Below are 20,527 nucleotides of genomic sequence, written 5' to 3'. Positions count from 1 at the left end.
CTGAAAGGAATAGAAGGTTTTTGAAAAGCGTTTAATTAATATTCTCTTAGAAGATGCACAGACTTAGCGTGATAGAAGTCATTTCTAGTGCAATTTGATCAAGAGCTTTTTGTTTTGGATAAAATGCAAGGAAGACTATATAGGGGGAACAACCGTGTTTCAAGATTACAGTAGAGCCTCTTTCACGTAGGTACTAAACTAATTCAGAATTTCTCATTCCTGGTGCAGTGGGAAGAAAATCATAAATTTATTGAGCTTTTAAAATATAAAGAGAAATGAAAAATTAACATGTCATTCACCCCAAGATTCTAGGAGACAGGACTGGGTTCCAGGTGCAAGTTGTTACTAAAATCCCATTCCCTCCAAAGATTATCATAAGTTATTTAAAAAGAACAAATGTCTTATTTTTTGCTGGTCAATGCAAGTAGCATCTCACGAGGGGTATTTAAGTTCCTATAAAGATTTCATTAACAAAACTTAATCTTGTTAGGCCTACACAATGAGTGTAATGAAAAACTTCACACATGAACTGCAGCCCAAAAACTGGGGAGAGGAAAGGATGAAGGAAAGGTCCTACCAGTTTACGCTCCCTTTTGTATTTTACCTCCAGAGAACATAAGGATATGGAAACGAAGCAAAGTGGCTGATGGGTTCAGTCAACTGAAGGACAACTTTTTCCCCCCCAACTTAGTGCAATTAACGGCCGGCAATTTAAAAAGCAAAGAGTACTTGTAAAGTGGAATGCATGTGTAAAAGCAAGATAGACCACTGTTTACACAATAGCAACTGGCCTTTTCTTTTTGCATTTAAGCTAAAGATGTATGAACTCACTTTAGGCATTTTCTTTGGAGTATTTTGTTAGCACTAACTTTGTTTAGGACCCTAGAATACTGTTAGAAGCAAAAGACAAACTTTCATGGACTCTGCTTTGACCAATTTGTTATCCAGAGCTTCGATGGGGATTTTCGTGAGATTAAGATTTTTAAAGTGGATCTTTAGTTGAGTTTTTAAAATCTTGTCAGAACTGTTATGGCTGGCTATTGAGGAATGTAAGCCATGATAATCTGTCTCCTTGTTTTATTAAAAGATAAGTTTTAACTGAAATATCCTTTTAAACAGGCAATTTTCAATTGAGGTAAAAATCCACTTCCAAATAAAATAAAGGAAAATGTTTTCAAGTATGGCTAAATAGTGCTGTAAGAAATGCTCATCACTTATTTTAAAATAAGTCCATCGTAAAGGCTGAGATGTCTTTTGAGTTCTGTGTTTATGTCACAACTTCGATTTGTGCAAATGACAGCCCACTAGCATTTAGAGTTTTTAAGGTTTTGAAAAATATTTTTTTCATTCATTACACACATGATCATCCAAAGTAAAAATACCACAGAAAACTTTCATTAACTTTTCTTTGTCCTAGATAACATCAGGAGAAAGTTCAGGAAAGCCTAAAAAAATGACTTAAATTCACCCAAGTTGGCAAACATTGGTAACTTTTACTTCAAAGATTGGATAGTAAATAAACAGATACATCTTTCAATGGGCTCTCAAGCAGTATACAACAAAGCATGTACTTTTTAGCAACATCACTGTAAGACAGTATTTATTCTCTTTCCCTTTCATCTGTTGTAGTCCACTACAGGATTTCCAAAACTTCTGCACATTGTGCTTTTCATATCAAATTTTTATTAAAGATCTTAGCTATTTTCTAAATGAATATCCATTTTATTGAATTTTTCCCAATTACAAATGAAATTTCATTTTACATCTATAATTAGAAACAACACTTACAATGGGACTGTACAAATTTAGGTCAAAATAAAAATATATGTATTTTGTGGCTTCATAAAACATCATTTACTGAATCTTTAAAGAAAGCAGAAATAACAGCAATATATGTAAAAGTAATGATTTAATGACTATAAGCAAGACAAAGCAAGAATTGTGCTTCTTTTGCAGACTGAGGACAATGAAATGTTTAGCTACAATTTTCCATACAAACATGAAACAATATTCATATAGAATAAACACCCTCACAAAATAACTGATGGGTGATGAGCACATACTGAGTTCGACCAAAGTAAAACAGAAACTGAAAAGTGTTGGAGTTATTCATATCTTAAACTTAACACTCTTGCTCTACTTGAAAAATACCTACAGAAACTTATAAATTGAGCTTCTATTTCTAGCCATTGCAGGGAAGGCATATTCCATTGTTATCTGTTAAAGCAACTCTTTAAATTTGAAATCACATATTAAAGTAACTTTTAAAAAAAATGCCTTCTTCCAGCAATTAGCTGGTTTATTAAAAAACTTGTTTTAGAATTACAGTGATAAATATGCATTTTAAAAACATTAATTCCATCATAACCAGTAGAAAATAAGGACACTATTTCATGTTCCTTAAAGTTTTTCTTTGCTGTAACAATCAATTTTAAAAGCAAACATATTATTGGAGAAAATTCAGTATTATGATTTGGCAAAGGCTCCCAATAGAACAATTTAGAATTAAATATCCAAATTAAAAATGTTCTGTGCTGGTAAGCAAGGCGCAACAAATAGGGTATGGGGATCTACAAAGGTCGAACCAGTTAGGAGAATTTTAACAACCATTTCTGAATGCATGAAACACAATATTTTCTTTATAGTATTTATAAATATATCATACAATACTGTTTCCTGTTATGTCATATACCAATATGGCATTGTACAACAAGCATAATGCCATCTGATTCTTACAAAAGCGAATCATTTAAACAAGTCAGTAAAATAAAGGGTAGTACCCGCTTTTAGGCATACAGATTGTAAAACTGAAGTTTACTTTCCTTTGATCGGTTTTGTGTAGCAACAGAGAAGTAAAAATCAACAGGAATCAAAATGGCTAAATATGCAAGAAATTGTTATTCACAGTGACATGGCTACATAGAATGCATTATTCTATGCTTATTCTTTCCATTTGTTGAATTTCAAGATAAAAAGCACTTGTTTTCTACAGGTTCACAAAACAGCATAATAACAAGAACAATCAAGGAGAATGTAATGTAGGCGGTTAGTTGAGATTAACAAACTATGGCCCAATGCTTCTATCCACTGCAGAATATTTCCAAATCCAAACAATGGTTACAGAAAACCATCTCACATCTTTCCTAATAGGGGGGTGGGGTGGGGGGGGGATCTTGCCTGCCTTCCCAGAATTCAATTCTTGATAGGAACAATCTTTCTTTTCAATTAACGTCCATGAGTTTCACACCTAGTCCATCTTTTATAGCCAAATTTTAATGTCACTACAAAAGAAAGCAAACTGGACGACAGTCACATGTATTAGCATCTAGAAAGCTGTAATGGCATGAAGATAGCTATATAAATCAGGGATTTAAAACTGTTTTCCTTAAGTCTCAGGAATCAACCAGATGAAGTTGCTGACGACCCATTTACTGATGATTTTCGAGGTCTATTGGCAAAGGAAGATTGGTGGTTACCGCTGGGGCTGTTGCTGGTTCCATTCATAGTACTGGAGATGTGAGGAAACTGTGGGTGAGGAGACTGCACTGGAGTACTGGGGCTCGGCAAACAAGAAGAGGTGGAGGGGAGACCTCCTGCTGGGCTGTTGGCCTTGTCGCTCCCAGAGTCACTTTCCAGTTCCCCAGCATTTGTCAGTCCATCTCTCTGGTGACTGATCTTCATTCTTTTACAAGTAGGCCGAACTCTATATTTCAAAGGAAGTGGACCATTCTATAAAGTTCAAAAGGGGAAAGAAAAAAATCACTCTTAACTCTTTACATGCATTTACCCACCACAATCTAAGTGTAAATAATGCTACTTACCCTTCTCCAGGTATAAATGTAAGCAATGTCCATTAGTGTATAATAATCCTTTAAAGGTTCCTCTTCATACATGACATCAATCTATAGAAACATATTTCAATTATTGTAATAAGTAACCAAAGAACACAGGTAGATCTACGTTGTTGTCATCAAAATAAAATTCAACAGTGCTTTAAGAAAAATTTCCTACATTTAAGCAAAGACTCACTGAAACTCTAAATGAGGGATGACAGCATTTGAGAAATTATTAAGAGAATTGTTTTTACAGTATAAAAGACAATTATCCAATATATTTTAAGTGGTATCTTTAACTTAAGCGACGAATTTGAATTTCTACTGCTTTTTTGGGTTCAGAATCCAAAGAGAAAAAATAATTAAATTTTTAGAAACCTACATAAAATGCACAAAAGCTATCAAGTAGGTACCTGGAAAGTGTTGGGTATATCCATTTTACTTCTGAGAAACTTTCTTAAGTGCATCACAGTCATTGCTGCTGGGCATCGTAAATACCTTTTATCATTCACCTACGAGCAGATTTACAAAAATAATTTTATCAATTCCTAACTTTCAGCTACCTTTCCATTCAATTACCCAAGTATGACAAAAGGTACTAACAATGGATGCAGCTAAACTCTCAAATAACTACTTTGAATTTACCATTATAACAAATGAATGAATTCCTAATATAAGAAACTTTTAAGTATGTTAAATAATTAAGAATAGCAACAGATGTAAATTCTAATTATTAAATTTCCTAACATGGCCATTTTAACATCCAACTTAGCCATTTTCTTCTAATTAAGAGAAAAATCTGACCCCAGACTATTCTAGAGGGCAAGCTACATTTTAATATGGACCATACCTCCTCCTTAGATTTCTCTTTATCTTTGTTTATTTTCCGGTCCAATCTAAGAAATAGAAAAGTCACTAGTGAAAAAAAAATGTATCTAATAAACACATGAGCATGAAATAAAATTCCTAGAAAATTTACCTGTTCTGGTCAAAGAATTCAATAGATAAGCTTATTATCTCATCATCAGTTATAATTCTCTTATCTTCATCTGCAACTTCTCCTCTATCTTCATTAGAGCCATTGGCAGCTATAAAGACATTTTGAAATTCAATTAAAAAATAAGCATTTAACTAATAAAATATTTTATATACATTAGAAAGGAAGGATTACATTAGAGTAAGCTCAAAAAAAAATTTTTTTTTTTTTGGTACTGGAGATGGAACCCAGGGGCATTCTACCTCTGAGCTACACAACCAGCCCTATTTTTTATTCTTTATTTTGAAACAGGGTCTTACTGAGTTGGCAAAGGGCCTCACTAAGTAATAGCTGAGGCTGTCCTCAGAACAGGGATCCTCCTGTCTCAGCCTCCTGAATGCTGAGATTACAAGCGTGCGCCACCAGGCCCAGCTAAGTAAGCTCAATTTTAATAAAATTTAGTTACTAGGTAAGTTCCCCCCCAAATAAAATGTCTTCCTCCACTCCCCCAGTTTACCATCAGCTGAAGGATGAGCTGCATAAAAATCCCTCCTTCTCTTCATTTCATCTGAAAGAGAAAGATAAGAACAATTGGCATAGCAGGTAAAACAAACGTATAATAGTTTTAAATTTATGTAAGCAAGTTACTTACTTTTGAAAAGCCCTGGAACCAATTTGTAGACGATATCTTGAAGTGTCTTATCTGACCTGAAAAAAAAATAGAAAAGTTGACTGTTACTAGCCTTCAGGCCCAGAAATAAACAACCAAGTTCAAAAAAGAAAAAAAGTGAACCACCAACTAATATGGCAAAAACTAAAATTGTTCCTATATTTTTATAGTTTTTGTTTTTTTGTGGTATAATAGTTTACTTCATTATGATGCTGTCTGTAACTGCATGAATATGAAAAATTAGGGGAAAGTTCCTTGTACAGTAATACTCTTAAATAAACAGAAACATTTCATTTTATATTCACTAATAAACACTGAGTCAAGAGAAGTATGCCTTGTAAGGTACTAAATTTGCTAATACAAATAGAAAACAAAGAGAATATGGAAACACTTTAAAAAATTCAGTCTCTTCTATCATGAAGTCAATAAAGCAATACAAGGAGAACTAACTCGGTTTTTAAAGGGCAATTAGAAAAAAGTCTTAAAAGCACTGAAATAATGAACTTTGTCTAAACTTGGTCACCATTAAAGGAATGAATTCTTCAGGAAAAATTAAATGGTTTCTCTCCACAAAGTACACACATTAGGTGGGGATTCAAGAATAAATTTCCTGTAAAAACACGACATGCCTTCCTTCCCTGTCTGTAAATTATGCAACTCCAATAACAAGCATAAACAAGGAATTTAAACATTTTCCTACCTTATATTCAGTAGTGGTCTGGTTTTGTGAACTTGGACATCACAGATAGGACAATATTTGCTGGTCTCCAAGTAACGCACAATACAGGTTTTACAGACTAGAAATAGGAACATGTAAAGGTTTTGTAAGTTTAGAAATGACAGGATAATTAGTGTCAGAAAAATAATTAGTAGAAGCAAGACAGTTAATACCAAAGGAATTTCCAAGAAAACGGAATCGGTACCCTGATAACACACAATGCATACTTGTAATGAAACAGTAACAAAAGGTCACTAATGGGAAGAGAAGAAAATGACTCCCACCACTTTGTCCCAATATTCCTAAGGATTGTGGGAACTGCTCGTGGTTTAGGATGAACTGTGAAATAAATGTGACACAAAAGAGGGAGGGCTAAAGCCGTGTACTCACAGGAATGTAGACATTCTATGATGGTGGTGGCATCAATGAAGTACCCTCCACAAAGCACACACATCAGGTGGGGATTCAGCTCAGTGATCTTGATTCTGGTTGTTCGATGCATTTCTGCTTGATATAGATCCTGTAAGACAAGACATGTTGGCCATAATTCAAAGAAAGAGCATCAAGATCATCTCTTACGACCAGGTAATTGTGCGCTCTGAAACGTAGAGTTCATAAAACTCTTTTAGCCCGGTACAAATGGACCGACCCACAGAATGAATTTACTAATCAGATCTGAGTCGATTCCACTGTAAAGGTGAAAAGGATGGTCAGGGGTGGGAGCCGGGAGCAGTCTCTTTCTTCCATTTGTCCTCCAGCCAGCAGCCCCAAGGCTACTACCGACTCTACAGTCTCCGAAGATATTTACCAACCACTAGGACTCGTTCCAGGTTTCTCAATTTATTGTAAAGCTTCCTCCAGAATCTTCCGGTCGAAAATCCCGGGATTCTGTTTTAGATGTTCAAGCCCGGAGCCTGGCAGGTTTTTAAGCGAAACAAAGGGAAAACAAATTCTGCTCTATCTGCATCCCTGGAATTTCCGGAGCTGGGTGCCGACGCCGGAGACGCACCTCCAGCGGGCCTCGGCTGGGGCCTGAGCCTGGCTGAGCCCGGCCGGGGCCGAGGGGCGGATCCGGCGGCGCCCGGGGCTCGACTCGTTCCGGATTCGGAACTCGCCTCCGTCGGGGTTTCCATAGCAACTTACACTTACACTTGGCATCCGGCCACCGCTGCTACTCGGTGCGGAGCCCGCCCGGGGGAGCCCCGAGCCTCGCGGGTGCTGCGGGGCGCTGGCCTCGGCCTCGGGCGGGTGGGGGAGGGAGAGGAGGGGGAGGGGCGCCGCCAGCGGGGGCGGGGCGGGCGCCCACGAGGCCGCGACCGAAGACAGCCGCGATCCGCTCCGCCTCGCCTCGCCACCGGCAGGCAGCTTAGGGCACCCTGGACTCCTGCCACACAATATGCAAAGCGCACGCTGGGCCCTGCGGACACTCCTGGGGGCCCCTGTCCACGTTAGCTGGTGAGAAACGCTGGTTTCAGATCCTGACTCTTTTGGTCTGTCCAGTTAGCAATTGCTAGGTCAAAAAATTCAAGAAGGGATCTTGTAAGAATTGCCAACTGTGCACTTAGCCCCAAAGCGTGGAGGCTCAAGTTGCAGAGATGTGTATTGAACCCAGCCTCTTTAAAGCTTCCTTCTCTAATAAGACATTCTCCTGTAGATTAGATGAGCCATACAACGTTTTCAAAGGGCTGAAAACTGAAATCTGTTTTACAAAGGAAGAGGAGGGAGCAAAGCTCAGCGCTTTATTTGAACAAACTATGCTGGAGGCAAGAAAAACTCCTTTAATCGGTAGGATAGTGACAATATGTAAAGAGCCAAGTGACTGGCCCCTTCCCAAGGCTAAATCAACACCTTGTCAACCCGGAGTAATGAGAGGAGAAAGAAACAAATGCCATTTTTTCAGCCTAACTTCTATAGAAACCCCCACACGATGAAATGCTATTCCCAGCTGATACTATATATCATAGAAAAGTCACGGTAGGGAACTTTCAGCAACAACACACAGGAGGACAACCAGGGAAGTCAATTATGTCGTGTAGTACCCGCTGAAAACTCACAATTCTAACTACCACCCCCATTTCATTCATTTCAGAACCTGACTAAGCTTCTAGACCTGACTGAAGTACATTCTCAAAGGTGCCTTGAATGGGAATCTATCTAGGAACTTGTGAAGCTCGCAGTAAAATGCCTCTGACGTTTTAATTCTTAGGGAATTTTAATGTCAAAGAGTTCGGAAATACCAATCAACATACATCAGTGGCTCAGATTAAAAGGACTGAGTACTGAAAAATGGCCAAAAGCAAAAGCAAGCTTCTCTTATGAAAGTGACTGCAGTGGCAACCAGTGACCTCGACCAGAAAAGCTTAGTGTGTGACTCCAAAGTTGTTTTGGATTGCTTGTTTAGAAGAATACTGTCAACCTATGTTAACAGAAACCTAAATGGAGCCACAGAAGAGTTGTGGATGGAGCCACGTCCTAAAGAGCAGGGATACTTAAATCCAACTGGACTTGATGATTAAAGACATTGGTGCCCAAGGAAATCTCTCCTTGTGAAAGCACCAGGATCTACTCTAGAAAGACAGTTAGCAAGGTGATACAGTCTGTTAGCCTGTGCAAGCCTTTCCCACTAACACCAGGGACCCCGGAGCTCTGGAAAGGGCTCCCATAAAAACAGCTTCCTTTATTTCTTCTCTACCTCACATAAAACCCAACACCACACAAATATTATCCCAGGGAACAGCCAAACCTCCTCAGTGGAAGGCAATATATTGGCTGGCTTTGACATTTAAGTCAAATATACTTGATCAAATCCCTTTCAAATTCATCTTCGGTCTTAATTCACACAACTCTCCTACCTCAGTTCAGAAGAATCTAGCCACAATTTTATTACCATTTATGATGCTAATAAATACCACTTTGTTGCTTACATAAAAATCAGTTCCTTATCTTTCATCCTATTGGCAAGTGCTAACAAACTAATGAAGACTTCCAAAATGCTTGACAGGCTTGGTAAGGTTTCAGACACAATCTCTTGATCCTCAGAAAGAAAGATCATCTAGGTCCCAACAAAGCAACCGTCTCTGAGCTAGTCAAAAGGCACCAAATGTACACAGGAGAAATACTCAATCGTTAAAACCTGCCGCTATAAAATACTCAGTTGAGTCTGTCAGTTTTTAGTCGGAGGCCCACCCTTCATCAGAAATGCCAAAATGAAGGAAAACAAAAGCAAATTCTTATGTTAACAATCAGCTTGACTACTGCCATCTAAGAAATGCAAATGAACTCCATAACCCCACTTGGGGTTCACAATGAGATATAAGTATGGGTAAAGCTATGGTAAATGTGACTCTTGGGGAGAATTTTGCTATCTGGACACTTAGAGCTCGGCAGTAGAGTATTATAGGATTAATCAAATACAATTAAATGCTTAAATTTTCTTACAGAAGCTTGTCCATCTACACGGGAATACAAAGTGTTTCTTATATAGCTTCAAAGATACTGTGTTACTAGAGGTATAATTTGCCTAGATAAGTTATGTCAACTATCTCTGCATGCACTTTGGGGAAAATACATGAAAACGGACTGAAGGATAAAAAAAAAACTTATAATTTTGCTCATAAAAATCGACCTTTGAGAAATTTCTCACTAGTCAACTTCAACCCCAAATGTCACTATCGGATTTCAAATAAGTCTCATACATTGTATGGTCAACAATTGACATCCTCCAGGACCAAGTCTGTAGTGTCGCTTCTAATGCGTGTCCGAAACTTGGGGGCTAACATTCCCAGAGAGGCTGCTCTCCTCGCCACCGACGTGATTTGCATGTGGGTAGATATGCCCGGAATTCTGCCTACTTTAAGGGAAGGGGTTAATACACGATTCTCTTTCAAATATTGAACCGTGACCACTAAGCCCACTAAATCCTTTTATTGCAATTGGGAATGATCAAAGTCCCTCTCCCTGTTCGCTCCCAATTATCGACTGTAAATCTCCGGGCGGGGTCCCGCGCGGTCGCTGTCAGCCCGGCGACGGCGCCCACCGCCGACTTCCCGAGCCCCCTCCCGGGCTCCCCGGCCCCGGGCCGGCTGACGTCTGGCCGCGGGCGGGCGCGGCGGGCGGGCGGGCGGGGCGGCGGGCGCTTCACGTTCCCCCCGAGCGCGGCGCGGCGCGGCGCGGGCCCCGCCATCTTACCGGCCGTCCACTCCACACAAGTGTCCCTCAACTTAAGTTGCCGGCGCGGCCGCCCGCGGCCCTTCCTGGGGGCGCGCGGAGCCACTTGACCCGCCGCCGCCGCCGCCGCGAGCCTCCCTCCAACAAAGGGCGCCGGGGCGGCGGCCATGTGCGGCGGCGGCGCGCCCTCCCTCCGTCCCTCCGCCCTCCCTCCGTCCGTCCGTCCCTCCGCCCGCCCGCGCCCCGCCGTCTGTCAGCGCCGCCCGCCGCCCGCCCGCCGCCCGCGCCCCCGGCCCACGTACCCGGAAAGAGCGGCCGGCGCGAGCGAGCGAGCGAGCGAGGCGGGCGGAGAGGACAATGAAAGTTGGAAGCCGCTCAGCAGAAAATGAACGCGAGCCAAGCGGCCATCTTGGAGCGGGCCGCTGTCACCGCGCGCCGAGCGCGGCCGCGAGGAGCCGGCCCGCCGCCCGCCGCCCGCCGTCAGCCCGCGCCGCCCCGCCGCGCCCGCGCCCGCGGCCCCATTGTCTCGCCGCCGCGCGGCGTCCTCCGCCGGCCGGGAGGGGCGAGGGAGGCGCCGGCGCTGGAAACTGACACCGGCTCCAAAATGGCTCGGGCCCGCCCGCCGTCACGTGGCCGCTCCCGGAGGCGGCCCGGGCAGGGGCGTCGGGCCCGCGCCCGCCCGCAGGTAACGGGCCCGCGACACCAGGCACGCTCGGAACGCTCTTTATTGGGCCGAGGCCACGTCGTACAGGCTGACAGCGCGCGCGGGTCCGCGGGCGCTTCCCTCCGCAGCGGCGGCCGGCCGGCGGACGCTGAGGGCGGCGACTCGCGGCTCTCCTGGGGCTCCGCGGGGCGCTAAACCCCAGTTACGACTGAGTTGCTCTTTCCAGGCTCTTCGAGGCATCTTTAAGTTTCCCCACCAAATCCTAAAAGATGTATACAATGCCACATTTGAAGGATAAAGCATTGGACGAGTCCGTGAGTTCTGAGTCCGTGAGCGATGCAAGTTACAAGTCGGGAGAACACTTTCGAAACGACGTTAAATTCACTAGGGTTCTAACCTCTGACAAATCGGTATCGGTTGAACTTCCCCCAAAATACATGCATACAGTATGGTGCTATTTTCCCCCAAATACCTCATTTTCAAACCGGCTATCTGCCCTTGGATTGAAACATGATTTCTAACGGAATCCTCTTAACACGCAAGTTATCTCTAAATTAAATGTCTCAAGTTATCTAAATGACGTTATCCTACAGACACATTCTCTGAAAGTTTAACAGTTGCAATGAAATGTCCGCAGAAGATGCCTCTGAGAAATTCAATTCCTCTAAATCCCCAGGACTCATCTTCATTTTTTAAAGTGGTAAGTCGTAAGTTCGTTGGATTCTCCATCAATGAATGTACTGTTCAATCTCCCCAGTCTTGTATTGGCAACAGAGACAGTGCTTACATGTTATACATACACCCCTTTTATAAAGTCATTTAAAATCGCTGCTTAAAAATGAAATTCTCAAAGTTTGACTCGACTTCTGAAAGCAAAGAAGACATTTTCAAAGCCTTGCTCCTAAGTCTGCTCTACCTTACTGGACCAAATTCACCATGAACTGAAGGAGTTTACACTGAACACTACGCTTTCATAAGTTTATTTTAATTGGAGAGAACAGTAAATATGAGTCACCTGTAACATCCTAAATTCAGAAGTAAAGTCTATGTTTAAAATATTGCTTTTGAAGCCTCCATCCCATCACACCCTTAACTGGCCTTATATCTTCTGGCAGGCAGTTAGAATAGTTTTCTTTTGAAGTTTTCATAGGTTAATTCCCAAATATCTATAAAAAAGGCATTTTCAGAGATCCTAATACTGTACCTGTAATTGTTCCATGTTGCAACTAAAACTAATCTCTGGGTAGGATGGAGAATCTGTGTTCTAGGGAAGAAAAAAAAACCTATTTATTTAAATCAAGGAAATTTTAAAATTTCACCACACATTTCAGTTTTAGAAAGGAATTATCTATACATACCTCTACATTTAAGGTCACTAAATATGCAGGTCTGTACATCTTATGAAGCTGATTGGTCTAAAACACAACACAACACATCAGTCTTTAACTCGATTTTCTAAAAAGTTCCCTAGATCCCTGTAGAGAGCAGTTTGTTAAACTTTACCTTTATCTGATACTCCAAGCGCCAAGAAACATCAGTTATATGAGGAAGAGATCTGCCTATACTAAGAGATACAGTGATAACTTTAATATGCTATCTACAGAAAAACTATCTTTACTAAGAATGGTGTCTACCTCCCACCCCTCACCCCCATTTTAATCCACTCTGAATTTAAAACAGTGTTAAACTTCATTTTCAAGTTCTGAAGAGTCAAAGCATTCTAAAATTATCTCAAACTTTTATCTTTAAAAAGATTAGCAGCTTCAATGGTTTGCCTTGCCCTTTGGCCCCCTTCCTTTGGGTCAGGACCCCAGCTCTCAGGGCCCTGTTCGGTTTCACACCAGCACTCTCCATTCATACCTGCAAGTGCAAAGTGCCCCCAGCTTGACACCTTCCACAGAACCTACCTTCCCAGTAGGATTTCTAGGGAATGCTTATTCTTCTGGGGAGGAGAAAAAGGAAAGAAAACACATCTTTGTAAACAGAGTAGAAGAAAAGTAGTCATTGTTAATTTAAAAATGTAAAGTAAGAGACCTGGTATTCCGTGCAAAACAGTTCTACTCGCTCTGGGTCAAATTTACAGTCTTCTAGGTAAGTGCTAGAGGGGGCCAAAAGCTAAAGTTTAGTCTCCATTTTTAAAAACTGGAATTGGAATCATAAAGAGAATATTTGAGGTAATTAGTATTTATGTAAATCTTGTACCTGAGAGTGGATTTGTCAGCCCGGTGCTTTGTGGCCTCCAGTATGTAAGTTGCTGCTGCCGCGTGACAGTGTTTTAAAACCACTGGGTCAATATGTTTCAAGTCTGGGTGATCTAAAACAAATTAACTGCCAGTAACGTTTGTGATAATAAACTCTTTGCAGTCATGTTCCCCAAAAGTGTACTTTAATATGGGGATTTTAACAGGAATAACAGAGTTCAAGTATGAGGATTGTCCGTGATTAGTAAATGCGCTACAAGGTCAACTGCAAAACGGTCAAGAGAACGCGTCAGTAATTCTGCTGTTGATCTGTTTTCAATTACTTTCTTTCATCTTGCCTGTTTTTACCATCTATAAGAAACACGATGGCCCCAAGGAAAAGTAACTCTGGAAGTGGTCATTCTGGCACTGGAGTAAATTCAAAGAAAAACACAAGGCAAACATGGTGAAGTTTTAGGATCACTTTCACTCTAAAATTTCAGGGGGACCGGCTCCATGGTCGTTCATACATCCAGAGCGGTGGGAAGTGGTGAGTTCAGGGTGTAAACAGAATATCCCAAATCTCATCAGTATTCTCAGGTTTTGACAGTCCCCCCCCCCCTTGGAGATTATCCCGGGTGGTGGTTACTATTTTCGCTTCAGGGACTTCCACTTTCATACTTCTTGTACAAGTGTCTAGTTCATGAAACTACAGGGAAAACCCCAGAACCTGAATTGTTGGGATACTTATACTTATGAAAACAATCTGGAGGCTCTCTGACTTCAGAAACGCCTCTGGCCCGCCCCGACACTGCCCTCCGCGATCGCCGGCCCGACCGCGGCGGGGCCGGGGCCGAGGCTCGCGCGCCCGGGCGGCCGGCCGCTGTCGGCGGGCGAGGCGGGCGCGGCCTGGGCGCGGAGGCCGGGGAGCCCGGGCCGCGGGGGCGCGCAGGCCGGGGACGGGCCGGGCCTCGCGGGAACAAAGGCGGCGGGCGTCCGCGGAGCGCAGGTGCCGCGGAACAAAGCGCGGCCGCGGGCGAGGCCGCAGTCCGTCCCGCCGAGGCCGCGGCGGGCTCCTCTCCCCGGCCCGCGCCGCCGCCGCCAGCTTACCCAGCGCCGCCTCGCCCGCCGCGGCGCCCCGCAGGCTCTGGAAGGCCGCCCGCAGCAGCCGCGCGAAGGCGCCGGGCCCGAAGGCGCGGGGGTCGGCCAGCGCCTGGAAGCCGCTCTGCACCGCCGCCGCCAGCTCCATGGTGCGCGCGCGTGACCTTCGACACGCCCCACGTGACCGCTCAGCTGACGGCGCGGCGCGCACGCGCGCGCGGGCGGGCGGCCGCGCGGGCCGGGCGCTCGGGGGCGCGCACGCGGGCGGGCGGCCGCGCGCTCGGGGGCGCGCGCTGCGGGCTGCGGGCTGCGGCTTCCCGGCTTCCCGCCCGCCCGGCCCCGCGCGCCCCCGGCTTTCGGGTTTTATTTTTATGTTTTTTGTTTTTTGTCTTTGACTCGCCAGTTGAACCCCGAAGCGCCGCCCGGTAGCGGGCGAGACCGGCCGGCTGGGGGCCGCCGCCTGCTCGTGCCCGCCGTCCCCGCGTCCCCGAGGCGGCCCGGGAGCTCCGGCCGCGCTCGCCCCCGGGGCCCCGAAGTGGACCCCGACGGTCAGCTCGGGCACGCGCGGCGGGCAGGCCGGGTCTCCGCCCGCGGGGACTTCTTTTTCGGATGCCGGTAGCTTTACACGTTGAACCCTGAATAAACTTTAACTTCCCCTCTGTTTCTGCGAAGTTGCTTTAAGAGAACAAGAGAAATTCTTTAGGGAAAAAAAAAAAATCTCCACAAAGTAGATGAGCCATTTTAAATCAAAAGAACGTGAAAAGTAAAAAAAAAAAAAAAAGCGAGTTCTTGAAGGCTGAGGGAGGAGGCCGCGGGACAGCCAGGCGAAGCCTCGGGAGCGACTGTTGGCCACGCTCGATGCACGGGGAACGTCCTTTCCTTGGGCACAGTGTAAGTGCCCATTTGGGGAAAATGTTTCCTGAGCACAGTCAACATTTGACCTCGCACACATAGGCAGGGTGAGGACCTTCACCGCCACCGGACAGGGACGGACCGAGGCGGCCGCATCGCTCGCCCGCCCGCGCCGCCGCCTCCGCGGCGCAAAACCGCGGCGAAAGGAGGCTCCGGGTCGCCCGGGTCTTCAGGAGACCGGCGCCGACTCGCCACGTCCACCTTCTCTTCCCACCGCTCCCGAAGTTTCTCGTTTCTTCTCCTCAGAAGTAAAATGTCAGCTGAAAAGCTTCAGGGTATCTGATTTTCACAGGGAATGTTTTACAGGGCAGAACTGCATACATGTTAAACAAGGGTAACACCCACGCGTAGTGTGTTTATTATATGTTTCATGACATGTATAATACACTGATTGTTGATACTCTAGTAGAATTTGAGTCGATAACTCGAATTATACTTAATCTGGTGTAAAAAAAAAAAAAGTAAAGCATTCATGCCTGAGCACAGATTTTAAAATGCTTTTTTGAAACACAAGTGGTTCTGAGTTTGTGGGAATGAAACTTGGGTAAGTCACTAGACTTGTTTCCTTAATATCTGTCGTGTTAACTCTCCTGCCCATATGTAAGTACTTTCTCTTAGAGGATGTTTGTCGTCTTTTGTCCAAATATATTCATATGTTAGGCCCCAGGGATGGGTACACCTCCAGCTCACATAAAAATTTTAGCCATGTTTTCTGATGCTAAAAATACTGAATTATTTTTTAACTACAGGTAAATTTGCTTCAGATTTCTTTGAAGAAGACACAGGAATAAATATTTGTGCAAGTGTCGAATATGTGTGTCTTTGACAAGCCATTGAAATATACATGTGTGTCATTAAAAGACATGGTTACTCAGAGGTAGAATTTCTTGATTACAACCATAAAATCAATGCATTTTATATTATGAGCAAACTATGTATGAATATATTGTGAAAATGTGAAGAATACTATTTAAAATTTTTGCCTTGCTCACTGAAAACAGCATTGGAACTTTTACTAAACTTTTAAAAATTCTGCAGGTTCAGAGCCAGTTGACTGAATTTGACCTCAAAGAGCCTTTCAGAGAACAATGTATACAGATGAAAAATCACAATATTCAAATAGCTTTCTGTTAAAAATGTATCTTTTACCCTTTAAACTGCATATACCAAAGTAGAGGATACTGTTAAACTTTTTCCTTTTTGAAAATCTAGAAGTTATGTAAAGAACCAGAAAGTACTATTTTAACAATGTTTTAATGTTTCAAGATACAGCAGATCTTTTAAACTGGCTTGTTAATTTTGTATTTCCATTTTTGAAAACCAACTTAATATTGGCTCTTCCCTGTAATTATGATTAAAATAGGCTGGAGCTCTTTACAGGATCTCAGTGGTCAGTTTTCCCAAAGGCCTTATTTCTACATTTGTTAGTTTTGTGAATTTAAAGATTTTATTTTGCTTTTGTTTAAAAAAAAAAAACCCTGAAAGATGTATTTCTTTAGATTAAAAGGTTCACTGAACATGTAGATGGGGGAAACCCAATATGTTTAAGAGCCAATGAGCTATCCAGAAGTTTTAGACTGGCATATGTCCTCTGCCAGTCTACAGTAGGGGTCTGTTCTATTCCTGCTTATCAATACTTGCTCATTTTCTAGAAAGAGGTTTAAAACATTTAAAAACTACCTATAAGTAAGAAACTTCCATCTGTACCCTCTAATAACTGATTCTTTGATGGTTAGTTATCTTAAGAGGTTGAGATATTTATTAATGAAAATAGATGTATTGTTTTAAGTATTTTAACCACAAATGGACAATTGGAAGGAATATGTAATTCAGTTATTCATGACCTTTGAAAGTACAGGTCAAAAAGCATTCCAGTGGAGTTTACATAAACCTATCTACATGCATTTATTAAATATCTTAACCTGGAAAGGCATAAATTGAGACTTAATTTGAATGGTCAGTTTTTTGCACATTTATGACCACAGTTTGGTCATTTCAAATTGCATCTTCTAGCACCTACATTTTCAAACACCAAATTCAATATTCAGAGCAGACAGCAAAGCTTTTACTTTGAAATTAACCATATAATAAAATTCCTAATAATTTCTAAATGGTGATTGCTACAGTAATTGCTATAGGCATATAACCTTTTCCCTCCCACAGGATAGCCTTACTTGTATATATGCAAATAAACATAAAACTCACATTTCTCTCAGTTATATTAGTGTTTTAATGTGTGAAGGAAAGTGAAATGCTAATTACAGAAAAAAGCTGGAACCCCTGGAATGAAAATCCATGATACAATGTTCTCTAAAATATTTAGAAATTCCTGCTGAAATTATTTTGGATTTCTCCCTAAGACTTTTATTGAAGACATTTAAATTAAAGAGTAAAAAGTTCAATTTCTATTTAAGTAATGTTTCCATTACTTAATATCATTTTAAAATATTTATTTTATATGGTTGTGTCAGGGAAGTAGAAAACTTCAGAATACTACAGAACAATAAAAATTAACTATTTCAAACCTAAGTTTTAAAAGGTTCAATTAACATGCTACACACAAAAGTGAATTTCTTAAAAAGAAAAATCTCAAACGTTCCTGAAGGAAGGACACAGTAATTTTGTTAGATTTTGCAAATAGGAAATTCTGTAGTCAGGTAGTCAGGATATAATACTGAAGTTAGGAAGCTGTAGTCACTGGTGCTGTGCTATGATTTTGTTAGCTACTTGAGTCAGAATAAGACCTCTAAAAGATTGAAGGAACATAAATAAGCATAAAATTATAAGTTTTAATATCAAATATCTATTTCTACCCAGTTTATAGTTTTGAAAAGATTTTCTACATAGCAGAAAAACAGTGATCTCTTTGGGCTCCAATGTCACCAATAGACTGAATCTTACTTTAGTAAGTTTGAGCCCTCTTTTTAAGTGAAGCGGTCGATGTTACATGCAAACATCTGAGTCATGCAGACTAATGCCATGAAGTCTTCATCTAAGAGATGTGGAGCTGCTTTGTAAAAACAAAATGCAAAGAAATGCAGTTTGGTAAAAGATAAGAGCACATTTTTAAAGGTGAGGGTATTAGGAAGAAATAAGAAAGAAAGTCAGATTCCATAAAATATTTAGTGGAGGCAAAGAACAGATTCAATAGTGTGTCTTAGAATTTTTCTACATAGACAAATAGAAAACAATAATTTGCCCTTAAATTCAGTAAGTGACTTAGATGATTATCACTTCTCATTTTTATAGATTTTAAAAAGCAAGTTTACTTCTGAAATCACATAATTTATATCACCAGTGAACTGATGTGAAAATTTGGGGCTGGCCAATTGGGGCTGGCAAATTCTTTCGAACAGACAATTTAGATAATAATGAGAACCCCTCAACAGCAGGGTTTTGTTTGTGTTTTTCTGGGCTTAAACTCTGAAGACCGCCATTTTCATTTCCACCATCACTGATCTGCTACCAGCCAGAATGACCCCAAGTAAAAGCAAAGCAGAGATATGTTAAGTTTCCTTTGATAAATACATGAATTCTTCCATATGTATGTAGACTGCCCTTTAAATTGTTGGTATGTTTTTAAAAATAAAGAGGGGAAAGATTGGATGAAAGAAGAGAGAGAAAGGGAAGAAGAGGAATGGAAGAAGGCCGGCTACATTTCCCCCCACAGAGAGACATCACAGAAAGCTTATTTACTGTGTGTTCTTTCTGACACATCCATTATAGCAAGATGCCCTTGGCTACTCTGAATCCAAAACTCAGGATAGACTGAAAGGTCATCTGGCATGCCCAGAAGCGAATCCGTGTCCAGGTGTCCTGCATTTAGACTGTCACAGCAGAGCATACCTCACAGATTCCCTTTCTGTTTGGGTTCTGTATTAAGAATCTACACTAACACTGTATTTTCTCATATCTCAGAAACTGGAATTTTTGACAGATCCATGAGGTCTAGTGAAAGGCTGAGCAGCTGGGCCTGCTCTATGGACCATTATGTCTATAGAGGTATATTTTTTAAAGTTTGCAATTTGAGAGAAAACGCATATTTGAACTGGATATTTAAGTCATGTATACATATTTATGTTTTTTGTTTAAGGGTATATAATTTTACAGAGAAAAAGGAAAACAGAAAAGGGTATTTTATAGACTAAAAAATTCAGGTAACAATAATCTGTTCTGATCAACTACAAGATCTGACCATATTCACTTACCAAATGCATTCTAGGATGGTTAAGTGTCTAAGGGGTCAGTTGACTTAAATTCATGATAAACACTAAAAAGGCTCTACTAAATGTACTTTTAACTCATTTAAAATGAACGTTTAAACCAAAGTTAGTGTTTTTAAAAACTTACTTGGCAAAGAAAGGCCTACATAAAAATTGTTTTCATGTTTTAAGATAAATATATAAAATAATGTTGGTTAAGAATTTAACATTTTCAATATGGTTAAGAATATGTTATTTTATTATTTTCTAAAAAATACATAGTTTATTTTCCCTGTCAAAATAAAATATAGACTTGAAAAATTTTTAGAGATTATTTAGTTTGATGATAGTTTAAAAATACACTGTAGTAGAATAATCATCCTCATATTTTTCACCTAATTTCATTTTGGTTTTTGTTTTTGTGGTACTGGGGATTGAACCCAGGGGCATTCTTTCTCTGAGCTACACCTCCAGCCCTATTTTATTATTTTATTTTGAAACAGGGTCTCACTAAGTTACTGAGGCTGCCCTCGAACCTGCAATCCTCATGTCTCAGCCTCCCAAATACTGGGATTACAAGCATGTGCTATCACACCCACCTACTTAGTTTCCTGTGTAAATAAACTGTTCAGAAAATGCTGCGTATGGTTATAAATACCTGAATTTCATACAATGGTGAATCTTCAGAAATAATTTTATTAGACGATTGCAAAAACAAGAAACCTAGAAAATAGATAAAACCTCTCTACTGTACTTCTTTCTATAGACTCAGTTCTTTCTCCCTAAGCTTTTGTTTATTTTATTGAGGTTCAAACATAAATATTGAGGTTCAAACATAAATATTATTGTTTTAGCTTTTTTCAAGATTAGAATTCTTTTTTTTTTTTTTATGCAGTGCTAGGTATCAAACCCAGGGCCCCGCTCATGCTTTTAGGCTCTCTACCACTGACTCAGAGCCCCAAATTACAATTCTTTGGGTAAGCATTTCCATCTGCATTTTATAGAAAGGGGTGGGGGGTGGTTATAAAATCTTTGTGGGGTGGGCTACTGGGGATGTAACTCAGGCATTTTACCTGCCAGCTACACTGTCGGCCCTATTTTGTT

At 41.4% G+C, this 20,527-nt stretch overlaps 2 protein-coding genes across 2 annotated transcripts; both read right to left on the bottom strand.

Annotated features, from left to right (window-relative positions):
• Window positions 1-3,399: 3,399 nt before the first annotated feature.
• Window positions 3,400-6,699, bottom strand: BMI1 (BMI1 proto-oncogene, polycomb ring finger; the record flags this gene model as incomplete). The annotated part of the gene is made up of 9 exons (XM_080717150.1): window positions 3,400-3,729; window positions 3,822-3,902; window positions 4,247-4,345; window positions 4,684-4,729; window positions 4,813-4,921; window positions 5,327-5,377; window positions 5,462-5,517; window positions 6,180-6,276; window positions 6,588-6,699. 9 exons carry the CDS (start codon window positions 6,697-6,699, stop codon window positions 3,400-3,402), a joined length of 981 nt encoding a protein of 326 aa, XP_080573276.1.
• A 4,531-nt stretch (window positions 6,700-11,230) lies between these two features.
• Window positions 11,231-14,457, bottom strand: COMMD3 (COMM domain containing 3; the record flags this gene model as incomplete). The annotated part of the gene is made up of 8 exons (XM_080717084.1): window positions 11,231-11,290; window positions 12,233-12,292; window positions 12,387-12,443; window positions 12,532-12,592; window positions 12,936-12,970; window positions 13,063-13,126; window positions 13,231-13,342; window positions 14,319-14,457. The coding sequence occupies 8 exons, from the start codon at window positions 14,455-14,457 to the stop codon at window positions 11,231-11,233; spliced, it is 588 nt and encodes a 195-aa protein (XP_080573210.1).
• Between the last annotated feature and the right edge of the window lie 6,070 nt (window positions 14,458-20,527).

The sequence above is a fragment of the Muscardinus avellanarius genome (genome assembly GCF_963383645.1).
Source record: "Muscardinus avellanarius genome assembly, chromosome: 20".
Lineage (NCBI taxonomy): Eukaryota > Metazoa > Chordata > Mammalia > Rodentia > Gliridae > Muscardinus > Muscardinus avellanarius.
Note: the sequence above shows the minus strand (reverse complement) of the source record. Positions and strands in the feature narration are given on the sequence as shown.